Source organism: Morus notabilis, unplaced genomic scaffold, assembly GCF_000414095.1.
Source record: "Morus notabilis unplaced genomic scaffold, ASM41409v2 Scaffold35, whole genome shotgun sequence".
Classification (NCBI taxonomy): Eukaryota; Viridiplantae; Streptophyta; class Magnoliopsida; order Rosales; family Moraceae; genus Morus; species Morus notabilis.
In genome coordinates this window covers 1,365,706-1,379,132 of record NW_010361505.1, presented here as the reverse complement: position 1 = coordinate 1,379,132, position 13,427 = coordinate 1,365,706, and the positions used below count along the sequence as shown (strand labels likewise).

At 39.9% G+C, this 13,427-nt stretch overlaps 1 protein-coding gene across 2 annotated transcripts; it reads right to left on the bottom strand.

Annotated features, from left to right (window-relative positions):
• Positions 1–4,763: 4,763 nt before the first annotated feature.
• On the bottom strand, positions 4,764–12,436 carry LOC21409515 (chaperonin CPN60-2, mitochondrial). Of its 2 annotated transcripts, none has more exons than XM_024166621.1 (18): positions 12,216–12,436; positions 11,908–11,932; positions 11,663–11,794; positions 11,297–11,456; positions 10,901–11,076; positions 10,712–10,807; positions 10,294–10,398; positions 10,097–10,183; positions 9,919–10,008; positions 9,757–9,840; positions 6,489–6,557; positions 6,208–6,285; positions 6,012–6,107; positions 5,784–5,883; positions 5,601–5,704; positions 5,356–5,461; positions 5,170–5,248; positions 4,764–5,074 (listed from the first exon to the last, which is right to left on the bottom strand). In XM_024166621.1, exons 1-18 carry the CDS (start codon positions 12,251–12,253, stop codon positions 4,981–4,983), a joined length of 1,719 nt encoding a protein of 572 aa, XP_024022389.1. In that variant the 5' UTR covers positions 12,254–12,436; the 3' UTR covers positions 4,764–4,980. The 2 variants fall into 2 exon arrangements, with proteins under 2 accessions (XP_024022389.1, XP_024022390.1); XM_024166622.1 differs by having other exon boundaries at positions 9,757–9,837.
• Positions 12,437–13,427: the final 991 nt, after the last annotated feature.

Sequence of the window (13,427 nt, the reverse complement as noted above, 5' to 3'; positions counted from 1 at the left end):
GTTAAGGCTGGCCGAAATTTTCAAGAGAGAAAGGAAGGAAAAATTTTTCTCCAAAAATTCCACATCGTGCATGTGATGGTGTTTGTGGAAATTTGAGTGTTTATTGTAACCCGTTTTGTCTCATGTGTGCCCACACACACGTCTTCGTGGATTCTAGGAATTGATGTGGAAGACATTGGTTTTCTAAACACAAAGATTGGAGCAAGGACTGTTCGTGGTCAAATAACTCAAGTTATCATCCGAGTCGGCTTCCAGGTATTTTTCCTGATTGAGTTCTTGATATATATAAGTTAATGAGATTAATTTATTCGTGCATAAATTAATATAATCTATAGAGTATCTCAAATGTTTTATGAAAATTTTTGTTATACACGATCCGCCTCTTCCCCGCACCACCACGCTTCCGCATCCGGATTCGATCCGGAGACCAACAGAAAGACCCTCTCGACGACTAGATAGTTTGGGAGCCATTGTTCTGATATATATATATATATATATATATATATATAAAAGAGGAAAATGAGCATCCGAATTAAAATCCTAAGTCAAGCGGGTAAGAAGGGAAACAAGCAGACGACAATCACCTAAGATTGCAAGAAACTACCCAAGGAGGGTGAACGCCGACGACTCATCCAGTCGTCAATCATTCACAAGAAACATAACAATGAATGTTCAAGCAGAACCCAGATTTCCCAGCCAAACACCCAAAACCCAGATCCTAAAACTCTTTATGGTTGGCTGATAACCGAGAAAACTAGCATAAAAGAGTCTAGATGATACATGAAGTAAGTTTTTAGATTCCTATGTACCTATTTCAAGCCTTAATCATGCCATAATCCAACATGAACCAAGCAAGGGAAGCCAAAAATACCGGGACTAGAAATAAAGCATTCCAATAGAAAGCAAACTACACAGAAACGATATCACAATATGGAGACTCACCAGAGGATTGAAAGATGGCGAAATCTGAAGCTTGACTGGAGAGAACTTCGCAAAGCACCGATGGAAGGAAAGAAATGGAGGGTTTTGGGAAAATCTGAGCAGAGAAACGGCAGCTTTCAGAAATTTGGGTGGAAATGACTTTGGTTTAAAACTGCCTTATAAAGGGGAAAAACCCTCGACCCCTGATCGTTGGATGGAATCATAGAGAATCCAACGGTAAAGGCGAACAGTTGTGATCAAACGGTGGAAGCAAGGTGGGAAACTAGAGAGACACGATCTAATGGTTCAGAATCCCCTATTCAAAATGAGAAATGTCAATGAAATGAGGAGCTGAATCGACATGACTGTTAGCCTTCCCAAGAAGCTGCCTCAATATCAGTCATTATTGCCTAGGGTGCCAAACTAGGCACCATCCTTGACAGGTCATCAAACATGTGAAGGCTCTGAACATGGATTGTCTATGAAGGTTGAGCCAACCTGAGAGGTAACCTTGACCTAGGGGGCAAATGTTGTGGGGTAAAACCTTAAACCCCATATGAGGCAATCACTGGGTGCCACATGGCTCAATTAAAGCATAAAATAATTGAGACAGGAAGGTACATAATTGTTAGCAGAGTGCACTTCATGGACGCCGACCCTTAACGGTTAACTAACTCCGCTGAAGGGGTCGACTGTAGGAAAGAAAGACCACGACATAGAGACGAATGCTTTACTGGCCATGAGTGAAGACTGCTTCTAAAGAGCTGAAGGCAATGAACCCATCCACATCCAGACTGAAGTGACAACTGTACAGAGATTTGACGTGCATTAAGCATGCAGAGTAAGTGACGATGCCAGTGGAGAAAATTAGGCAGACTGGCTGAAATCTCGATGGCCAGAGACTACTCTTCCGGAGTTTGGTGAAGATATCACGGGATTTGATTAAAAATTTGATCATTGACAGAGGCAATATCATGTATATGTACAGGGAGAATGGCCTGAGAGGGGTTCGGATTCTAGAACATCTCTCTCTCCAAAATTTGTAATTTCTTAAAAGAATAGTAAAACCCTCTCGGTGGACTCCATATAAATCCCGGTGTTGTTATTCTTCTTTTCTTCTCTAAATCTCATCCTTAATCTACTCACAACTCACCAAAAAACTTGTTATTAACCTGTTGACTAATTTTCACCGTTAACACTGTCCTTTTCTAGTGGTCCCAGAATTGTACTCTGTAAATCCATTAAATGGTTAAGAAGCTTTGGGAAGTCTCTTCTTTCTAGTCTCATACAATGATCTTCAAGAAGAATCAAACTATTCGTTAATAGAAGAATAATAGTTATTTTGTAATTGTTAGTTATAGCTGCAGATTTCATCATTTTTTTGTACCCGTCTCTTTTCAACCCTTTATCTCTAGTTTCCATCCATTCACGTGAGAAACTGATGTCTGTTTTTCTTTTTCTTTTTAAATTAATTAACGGCTGCACTCAATTATTGTAGCGTCTAAGCAACAAATTTCAAAAAAGAAAAAAGAAAAAAAAAGAAAAGAAAACACACACGCTTTGTGGCGCTCAATTGTTACTTTGTACACACAATTCTTCGCACTTACTAGACACCTTATCCTCTATCAAACCCTCAACTCTAATATTATTAAAAATGGAAAAGAATAAATACAATATTAGGAATCCAGACCTAAGCCGAAGAAACAAACAAAAATAAGTAAACACTACTCCCACTTGTCACATCTCCACTAGTTTGTCTTTGGTTGGGGTTCTTCCTTATATTCCGCTAAGATCCTCCTAAAGCTCTGTTTGCGGCTTCCCTACTTTGAATGTAAGCCAAGTTGTCTTGCTCAATAGTTATCACTGTGGCCACCAAGTCTCAGTAGACGCGAAGTCTGAGAGCTACCAACAATCTCCGTATTATAATCTTTATACCCTTTTTAAATTTGAGAGACTTCATGTGCTTAGATTCCACCAAGGATGGCGCGAATCGAGACAGGTCATTGAACTTAGCTTCATACTCCCTCACTGTTATATCCCCTTGTTGTAACCCCATAAACTCTATTGCTTTCTCGTCACGGTAGCTTTGGGGAAAGTACAGTTCATTGAAAAGTTCTTCAAACTGTTCCCAAGCCATAGTGCTTACATCATGCAGTCTCCTAGTCTGCTTCCACTAAGTACTGGTTTGTCCTTCAAACTTATAGGCGGCAAACTCCACCTAATATTCCTCTGGTACCCCAATTTTGTTCAAGTGTTTAGTGATGGACTAACACCAATACTCTGCTTCTTGTGGTCCACCCTCACTATTGAACATAGAGATTGATCCACGTCTGAACTCGCAGAAATACTCTTGCTTCCTGTATCCAGCCGGACGATCATTATTGGCTCGGTTAGCCAGTCCCTGAAACGCAGCATACTTAGCAAGTCCAAAATCCGTGATCTTGAGCTTATATCCGTTTCTGGCAGGAAATGCGAGAATGTTGTCGGGCTTTATATCGCAGTGCACAATGCCTCTTGAGTGGATACAACTAAGACCTTTCAATGTCATCCTATTCCTACTAGGTCTCCTGCGGGTGCATATTCGAGAAACAGGTTGTAGTATCGGGCTCCGTCTTTGATGGTTATCTCGTGACTGTGAAGCGTGATGATATCTGGACGGTTGATAAAATACGCGAGGATTCTGTATTCTTTAATGAGGGAATCCGACTTCTTTTCCTTTGCTGTTTTCACAGCAATTGGTGTGTTTATATCCTCGTGTGAAGCAAAAATGGATGCAAACCCACCTTTCCCAATAGGTTAAATTAAAGACCACCTTAAAGTACGAGAACTCGTGATTACTGGAAAAGTACTCTCTCTCAACAATCTGCTTGTGTTTGTGGACGTACTGAAAGCCAGAGGACCTATATATACAGAGTGAGAATGAAAGTTGAAAACCAGTGGAATAAGTATCCTATTGTGTTTATGAGTTCATAATTCAAGTCCTATCAGGTTTCTTCTTTTTTCTGGTGATAGATTTTCTATTTGAACTTGACTAAATTTGTTGTCCTTATAAATTAAAAAAAAAAAAAAAAAAAAACAAAAGTGAATATATATTTGTGCCGAGTACATCTGCGTTTTTCTTATTTCTATATATTTAATTTCTCATTTTCTCTCTGCAATTTTTTTACTTTTTTTTCCTGATACAATGGTTTTTTTCCCTAAAATATTCACTTTTCCGGAAGAAAAAACCTGTTTAATTAAAAAAAAAGAATTGAGGATAAAAAGGAAAAAAGGAAAACAAATATATAACAAAAAAGATTGATTTCTAGTTTGTTGCCTCTTCTGGTTATGAGCAGATATTCAAAGACTAACTGAACAATGCTGTGAGCAAGAGAGAGGATAAGCGTCAAGTTACTAGGCTTTTGGACGTATACAGAGAGGACTATTATACACACACACACACATATACATAGACAATGAAAGTTGAAAACCTGTTGAAGAAGTATCTTATTGAGATTAGGAATTCATATTTAAGGCGTAAAAGAGTCCTATCAGTATCAGGCTTGTTCTTTTTCTGCGCTGATAGAATTTCTATCTGAACTTAAAGTAATACGTTGTCGTTATTTAAATCAAAATTCAAAAAAAAAAAAAAAAAAAAAACGTTTAAGAAAATGAGGACAAAAAGGAAAAAGAAAAACAGTAAATAACAAAAAAGCGTTCAACATCGTGTATTCTTTTAGAAAAACTAAAAGCAAACTCCGAAAGAGCAAGTATTCTTTTAGAAGAGTGGCATCCTACAGAAAGAATAGCAAGGAATACCTATGCACTGAATTACTTGAAACAAAATTTTTTCTCAGTTGTCGTTTATATGGGGAAGAAAATTGTTTATTTTTGGAATAATAGTTTAAAGATACATGCCAAATTTTCCTCCAACAATGTCAGCAAATCTAACTTTGGTTACAAAGCTACCTAGATGCTGATCCCTCACATTATGATTACATGATTGCCTCTCAAACAAACCTATCAAGAAAATCAAGTTAAAAACAAAAACAAAAACAAGTATCATGTTGGGAAGGATTCTCAATAATCCATGCCACCCATTGCTGGAACATCCTTATCATCCTTTGGAAGTTCTACTACAACAGCCTCTGTAGTTGTCATCAACGATGAAACACTGCAAAGAAAACAGAAATGTATATGAATACGCGAACAAAACTAAAACTTGAGCATAGCTTATTTGCCAAAATCAAGATAAGTTTGTTTATTTACCTAGCTGCATCAACCAAAGCAGTCCTAATAACTTTTAGTGGGTCTATAATTCCAGCTTTAACCATGTCAACGTATTCGCCTGTTCAAGTAAGGGTTAGTGGAATCAAACAAATTAGTATCAGAAGGACATAGAACAACAACAATTTTGTTGAGTAAAAGAAAATGGTGGTGATATGCAATTCTGACCTTTGGCTGCGTCATATCCAAGATCAGGGTTATCTTGCTCCAAAAGCTTACCGACGACAACAGCACCCTCAACTCCCGCATTGGAAGCGATTGTGTGCACAGGTGTCTGTGCATAAATAAGGTTTAGAACAAACATAAGTTTCCCCAGCACAACAATCAAACATCTGCTACTTACAAGTACTTTAAAAAAAAAACTGGATTCCGTTGCGTACTGATAAAACATAATCTTCAACACTAGTACATACCTTTAGTGCATTCTGAATAATCTGAACACCAATCTTCTGGTCGAAGTTGGCGGTTTGAAGCTCTTCCAACTCTTTTGATGCATAGAGAAGAGCAACGCCACCACCTAGGTATAGAACAGTGTAAGATACTGCTGAATCTATAACCAACCCGATAAATCAGGACAAGTGAATAACATAAGTTACCTGGTACAATGCCCTCTTCCACGGCTGCCTTTGTAGCATTTAAAGCATCTGTCACCCTGTCCTTCTTCTCACCGACTTCAGCTTCGCTAGCTCCTCCAATCTGTAACGAAAGAAATTTTTCACATTTTTTTTAATCCACCAGCCTAGTTCAAGATGTCCCATAAATAGAAGATACAGAAAACTTTGTAGCCCATGTATAATGCACTATGGATAAAATCATGGCCAAACCTTCAACACAGCAACACCACCAGAAAGCTTTGCCAACCTCTCCTGTAACTTCTCCTTATCGTAATCAGAGGTGCTCAACTCAATTGCCGACCTAATCTGTCATTCATAGCGGGGGGGTTAATATTATAGTAATCAATTTGCAAAGTCCTCAAGTTGTGAAATCACCAATAGCCTAGGCGAACGAAGCAAAACAAACCTGTTCACATCTTTCCTCGATAGCTTTCTTGTCACCAGCACCATCAAGAATCACGGTATCATCCTTTGAAATGGTCACCTACACCACAAATCATCATTAGATTTTTTTTTTTTTTTTTTTTTGGCTTTTTTTTTTGGCCCCCCTCAGGTTAAATACTACACAAATATTCAATTGGAAAATCAATTACTCCAGTCAAAAAATTGCATGCAGAAAGGGAATGTGCAGTCAAAGAAACAGACAAGACTAGATTTCAAAAACACATCGTTCACTCAAGAATTTACCTTTTTGCATGTACCAAGCACATCCAAATCCACCTTTTCAAGATTCAGACCCAGCTCTTCAGTAATGACCTAGAAAAAAGTAGAATGCTGTAAGGAACCTGGTAGTTTCTCAGTGAAACACTAACACAAACACAGATGCATACCGAAAGAGAGAATTGAAGGAAATCAGGGTAGCTTTTATTGAATTCAACCAGCAAACAGCAATTACACTAGCAATTACACTAGTCAACCGAACAAGATAAACCCTTGAGATTTCGAGCACTCCGGAACTCCTAGCCACTCCTAGCCACCGGCGGTGGAGAAAAACAGAGAAAAACAGAGAAAAAAGAAAAAACTCTAGTCTAACTTTGCCCTAAGCCTCTGGCTACCCCAAATACCCTGATTCCCCTTTGATTTTGCCACGTCACCCCCTCTAGTCACTTTCTGAAATCACTCCCTGGCCCCCAACACTTCCTTTCTTGCCACTCTTACCCCTCCTAGTGTAAACATTCCAAAGTAGTACCCAACCCCCCTGCAAGATCAACCTTGTCCCCAAGGTTGAAGTCGGGAAATTGGCAGCGAATTGAGTCTAGAGGCTCCCACTCTGGCAGTCCCTCCCATTGAATAAGGCAGTCCAAGTGTTGGGGCCCCCCGTCACGGGAAGGACGAGCGCGCAGCAAGGCCGCTGGCTGACTAAGAGCTCGAGCTCCTCTGTGAGCTACGGCGGCAATGGCTGGTTATGTGGTGCATCGCCCAGAAAAGCTTTGAGCTACGAAACATGGAAGACCGGGTGGATACGCGCGTCTGCAAGAGGTAGGAGTCGGTATGCCACAGTGCCAATCTTCTCAACAATCTTGAATGGACCATAATAGCAGGGGGCTAACTTCTCATTCCTCTTCTTAGCCAAAGACTTCAATCTGTACGGCCGCAGCTTGAGGAGAACCAAATCACCAGGCTCAAAGCTCACCTCGCAACGCCACTGGTCAGCGAACTGCTTCATGCATTGCTGCGCATTTGCTAATTGCTCCTTGAGCTCATCTAACATGTGGTTATGGAGCTGCATTTGTTTGGTTACCTCATCATCCAGTGAAGGAACGTCCTGGAACCGGGACAACACAGGACGATGCTGCCCATACACAATGTAGAAGGGGGTATGCTTAGTCGAAGCATTGTAGGTCATATTGAACCAATATTCAGCCCATGGAAGAAACTTCAGCCACAGCCGTGGCTTAGCGCAGGCGAAACACCGTAAGTAGGTTTCCAAACAGTGATTGACATGCTCGGTTGGGCCATCCGACTCTGGGTGGTAAGCGGAACTAGTATGCAGCCAGGTTCCTTGGAGTTTGAATAGCTCCCTCCAAAAGGAACTCATAGAGATTGTGTGGAAAAAACCGAGTGATCAGAGAGGAATCCGGTTACTTTCCTTATTTGATTTAGTGTAAATTAGTTTTCTGATTTCTAGAATTATATTAGGTATGTTTCTAGGATAATTAGAATTATGTTTCCTTTTTTACTTTAGGAAAGAATCACCGGGATCTCAACTTGGGTGATTAGGGTTCTCAATTCTTCTCTATTTAAAGAGAGAGAATGAATGTAAATCTGTGTAATATGAAATAAAGACATTTCATCTTTTCTCCCAAATACCTTTATGGTATCAGAGCAGGAATAATACTCTATTCCTTATGGTGAAAACCGCCATGACAGGGGCTTCTCGTGAAGCCACCTCCAATGCAACCAGCGAGCACATCTCGCCAACTACTCAAAACTCCCAAGGAGGATCACACCACATCATCAATCGCAGTGATAGTCACTCACTGCAGATCACGCAGCACAAGTTAAATGGAGCCAATTATGTTGAATGGTCCTAATCGGTCATCCTTGTTATTGATGGAAAGGGACGGCTAGATTACTTGACCGGAGAAGCAAAACCGCCTGAAACAGGGACACCAGCATACAAGAAGTGGAAATCGGAGGACTCAATGGTGAAGGCATGGTTGTTAAACTCAATGGAGCATGCCATTAGCCGAGTATACCTTTACTACAAGACAGCAAATGCGATTTTGGGAGATGGTAGAGGAGATGTATTCGGATCTTGGGAATTCAGCCCAAATCTTTGAAATAAAGTCAACCTTAAGAGAAAAAAGGCAAGGTAATCTTAGTGTCACCGAATACTATAATGAATTACAAGTATTGTGGCAGGAATTGGATTTGTATCAGGACTTCAATTGGAGCTGCTCCACCGATAGTGCAAAATTCAAGAAGATGCTTGACAAAGAATGAGTTTTTGACTTCCTACTCAAACTCAACAAGGAACTAGATGAAGTTCGGGGACGTGTGGTGAATGCCTCAGCGCGCTCCCCTGGGGTCCCCATTATGGTTGGGTTCTCAGTCTAGGCGCCCAGCTCTTCCCCTCAGGATCTCCCTGGTCGGATCTGCCTAATTTTCCCAACCCAGATCCGGCAGCCAAACAAGTCCCCGCCGTCGCTTTCTTCCGTCCAAGCCCCGTCTAGCCACCGCCACCGCCTCGTGCGACCGACGTATGACCTCCGGACCTCCTTCCCGTGGCGGCGTTAGCTGGGTCGGCGCCAGTCGGACTTCCCCGTCACGGATCTCGAGGGTTCGGCCCGTTGCGGTTCGCATCTCGCTAGACCACTTCCCCCTGCTCAGGCGCAGTCTCCAGCTGAGCTGGTCGGCGATTCTCACATCAAGGCCTGAACCACCTCTTGGACCACCGTCAATCCCTTCTCCGCCGTGACCAACCTCTCCGTCTCAACTGGTTTGGGCGCCATTGAACGTAACACTCTGATACCAGTTTGTAAGGAACCCGGTGGTTTCTCAGCCAAACACTAACACACACAAACACAGATGCACACCAAAAGAGAGAATTGAAGGAAATTAGGGTCGCTTTTTTTGAGTTCAACCAACCAGCAAACAACAATTACACTAGTCAACCGAACAAGATAACCCCAGAGATTTCGAGCACTCCGGAACTCCTAGCCATCGACTGTGGAGAAAAACAGAGAAATCAGCAAAAGTCTAGTCTAACTTTGCCCTAAGCCCCTCTAGCTACCCCAAATACCCTGATTCCCCTTTGATTTTGCCACATCACCCCCTGTAGCCACTTTCTAAAATCACTCCCTGGCCCCTAACACTTCCTTTCTTGCCACTCTTACCCCTCCTAGTGTAAACATTCCCTAACAAATGTGATGTCAAGAGTCGGTCGACAATCAATTTAGAGTTGAGTCTCACTAAACAAGATAAAAGCAATGATTATAAATATCAAATTTACATCTCCTCCTGTAAGAACGGCGAGATCCTGCAAACCAGCTTTCCGTTTTTCACCAAAACCAGGAGCTTTTATGGCACAGACCTGCTAATGCACGATTAATTAAGCACAGGCAACAGAACGCAATTGAAAAGTGTAATCGCAAAAAGAGTTGCAAAAGGAAACCTTGATTCCGGCACGAATCTTATTGAGTATGAGAGTTGCTAGAGCATCACTTTCCACATCTTCTGCAACAATCAACAATGGCCTTTGTCTCTGAAAAGGCAAGGAAATTCTTCTCAATCATCTGTATCACTTATAAAAACTGAATCCAAATTAAAGCAATAGGTAGACAACTTGTCACCTTTAAAGCCAACTCCAAGACTTTGACCACAGCATTAATGCTTGAGATTTTCTTCTCATGAATGAGAATTAGAGGATCTTCCAACTCCTGTAAGCATATAAAATGGATTACATGCAAGGATAAGAAGCACCTTAAGATTTTCAAAAATATGGTAATAGAAATTTCACCACAAGCATGTATAATTCAGTGAAACTTACACATTTTTGCGTTTTCTGGTTTGTAATGAAATAAGGTGATATGTAACCCCTGTCTAGCTTCATTCCTTCAACAACTTCCAACTCATTGTACAAAGTTTTCCCATCCTGCAACAGTTCAACATAGTTTAGACATTCAGGAACTTACTGGAACATAAAAATCAGAACAGACCATTCCACCCTCTACTTGTACGGAGTAGAAAGAGCATGCTTGGGCAAAGAAAATCATTACCAAAATTCCCTAACTAATAATGCTATGATTACAGGTAACAAAACTGAAAAGGGATTTAAGATGACTCAATTTGTCAAGACGAATAATACATAAGATGAGAAGCAATTAACAAAACTTGAATATTGTTCCTTCACAACTAAAGGGATTAAAAATGATCATAAGGTTACATCAGGATAGCAAGAAACTTACCGAGATTGTAATTACTCCTTCTTTGCCAACCTTCTCCATTGCCTTCGCAATCAATTCACCAATTTCTCTTTCTCCATTCGCGGATATTGTTCCAACCTATCAAAGTTAAAACTTTATCATAAATAAATCTTTATAAAGAAGACTCCCCTTGAGCAGCAAGAAAGCAACAATATTCGACTCTATTCAAACCTGTGCAATCTCCTCAGAAGTGCTGATCATACGTGCTCTGCTTTTCAAGTTTGTTACAACATAATCAACTGCCATAGTAATACCACGTCTTAAGTCCATGGCATTCATCCCAGCAGCAACTGACTTGCATCCTTCGGTGAAAATTGCACGGGTAAGGACTGTCGCGCAAGTAGTCCCTGCATGCCATTGCCACATTAAAATTCTCATTACTTGCTCAATCATAGCGACAAAGTAGTACAGTCACGTATATATAATTAAAAACAAGAACTTTTAAAATGCCCGAATGCAAATTAAGCCATTTTGATAAGATAAACAACACTAAAGATTTAATAACCATAGAACAACAGAAACAATAGATCATGACTTCTGATTCCAATGAGAGATCGTGAGGCTTACCATCACCGGCAAAATCGTTGGTGGCATTTGCAACCTGCTTCACCAAGCTAGCACCAATATTCTTAACCTTATCCTGGAACTCAATGCTCTTAGCGACTGTAACACCGTCTTTTGTCACTTTCGGGGCACCATAGCTTTGCTCAATAACAACATTGCGCCCCTTTTATCACAACCACAAAAACAAATAAACCCATGTCAACAAAATGATAATATTTCAACAAGCAGCAGAATCTCCCTCCTATTTATGCAATAACTAGAAGCTCAACACATTGAAGAATAACATTATTTATATACATATGTGTGTGTGTGTGTGTGTGTGTGTGTACATATATGTATATGTATGTAAAAATTGGATTACTGGATTACCTTAGGACCCATGGTGACTTTAACGGCATCAGCAAGCTCTTCAACACCCCTGAGCATCAGGGCTCGAGCCTCCACACCAAATTTTATGTCTTTGGCCGCATAGTTTCTGCTCCAACTCAACCTACTACCAACCTAACCCGCCAAAATAACATTTTTTTAACAACAAAAATGATAAATAAAAGATTGAAAAAAGAGCTTTCTTTTTTTCTTTTTTTACTACTAAACCAATAAACCCATTATCTCACCTGCTGTGTTGCATTCCTAGCGATCCTGCAAAGCCCAAAAGAAGAGCCAAGAATGAAAATTCAGTTTAAAAAACACATATTTCGACTCAAAAAAAAAAGTTTCCATTTCTATATATTGTTATTGCCAGTTGAACTGTAGAGTCCAAATAACAAACTTGTTTTTACTGGTTATTGAAGATCTTAAGTACACCAAAATTTTTATTGTAGTTGAGAATTGTTTATACTCGCACATTTTCTCGGTAACTAAACAGAAGAATAAGAACCAAAGGCGAAAACCGGTGAGATCAAAACGGGAATTGGGAACCTACCTAGCTTTGAAAGCGAGGCTTGTGGCGTTGCGGTACATTTCGTCGGATTGCGGAGACGAAACGGAAGCTCAGAGAGAGAGAGAGAGAGAGAGAGAGAGAGAGAGAGAGAGATCACAGAAGACTGGAGAGAAGCGTAAGGAAAGAAGAAATGGGGGGTTTTCTAGAGGATGAAGAAGAGTCTAGAAGCAGCCTCAGCACGTTCTAGGGTTTAGGGTTTTATGAATTATCACTTTTTTTTTAATTTCTTTTAACCAAAAAAGAAAAACACTGTAATATTGGTCCTTTGTTTCCGTTTTCAATCTCATTTTTCACGTTTTTCAAAGTAAAAAATTGATAACGCATTTGGCGCAAATTTTTTAAAAAAACAAAAACAAAACTGTTTTTATCGTTTTGTGAAATTCTGAAAACGGATTAAATCCGTTTTTCATTTTCCTTTTCATTTTCTCCCTTCATTTTCTCTCTCGTGGAAGTTAGCCCCGTCGCCAACCGAAGAAGATGCAGGCTTGGGACATCCGGCGAAAGCCCACCGTCTACGCTCCTCTCCGACTGGCCCGCCACCATCTTCTCCGACTGCCCGCCACCGTCTTCTCCGAATTATTATATATTTAATATATTATTAATTTAAATATTATTACATGTTTTTAAAAATTAAACCACCAAACACAATTTTAGTTTTTTTTAAATTGAAAACAATCTCAGAATAAAACTACCAAACGCATTTTCAGAAATGATTTCAAAATAAAAATAAAAACGTTTTCGTTTTCATTTTCATACAAAAAACAAAAACGTTTTGAAACCAATTCCAAACGCACCCATTGTCTATTGTGTCAGTCTTACGTGGTTTAAGGACTTTCTAGTTTTTGGCTTAGTTTGGTAGTGCTGTGAATTTTAAAAAAATTAGGACTCGTTCACTTTGCTGATTTGAGTTTGTAATTCGAGTTGAGATGTGATTTTATGTGAGAGCTTTTTACTGTAGCAAAAAAGTTAGATGTGACTGTTTCTGAGAACTTTTTACTATAGCAAAACTCAAATTCTAAACTCGAATAGGTGAAGTGAGCGGGGCCTTACTTTTAGATGTGCTGAAGGAAGAAGCAGTTGTTATAAGAAGCAGCTGAGTGTTTAACTGTAATTATAGTAGTTGTGCTGGTTTCAAAATCAATGTAATATCGTTTGGTAAATTTTGAGGTTGAATTACTATGGGTATATAAAATG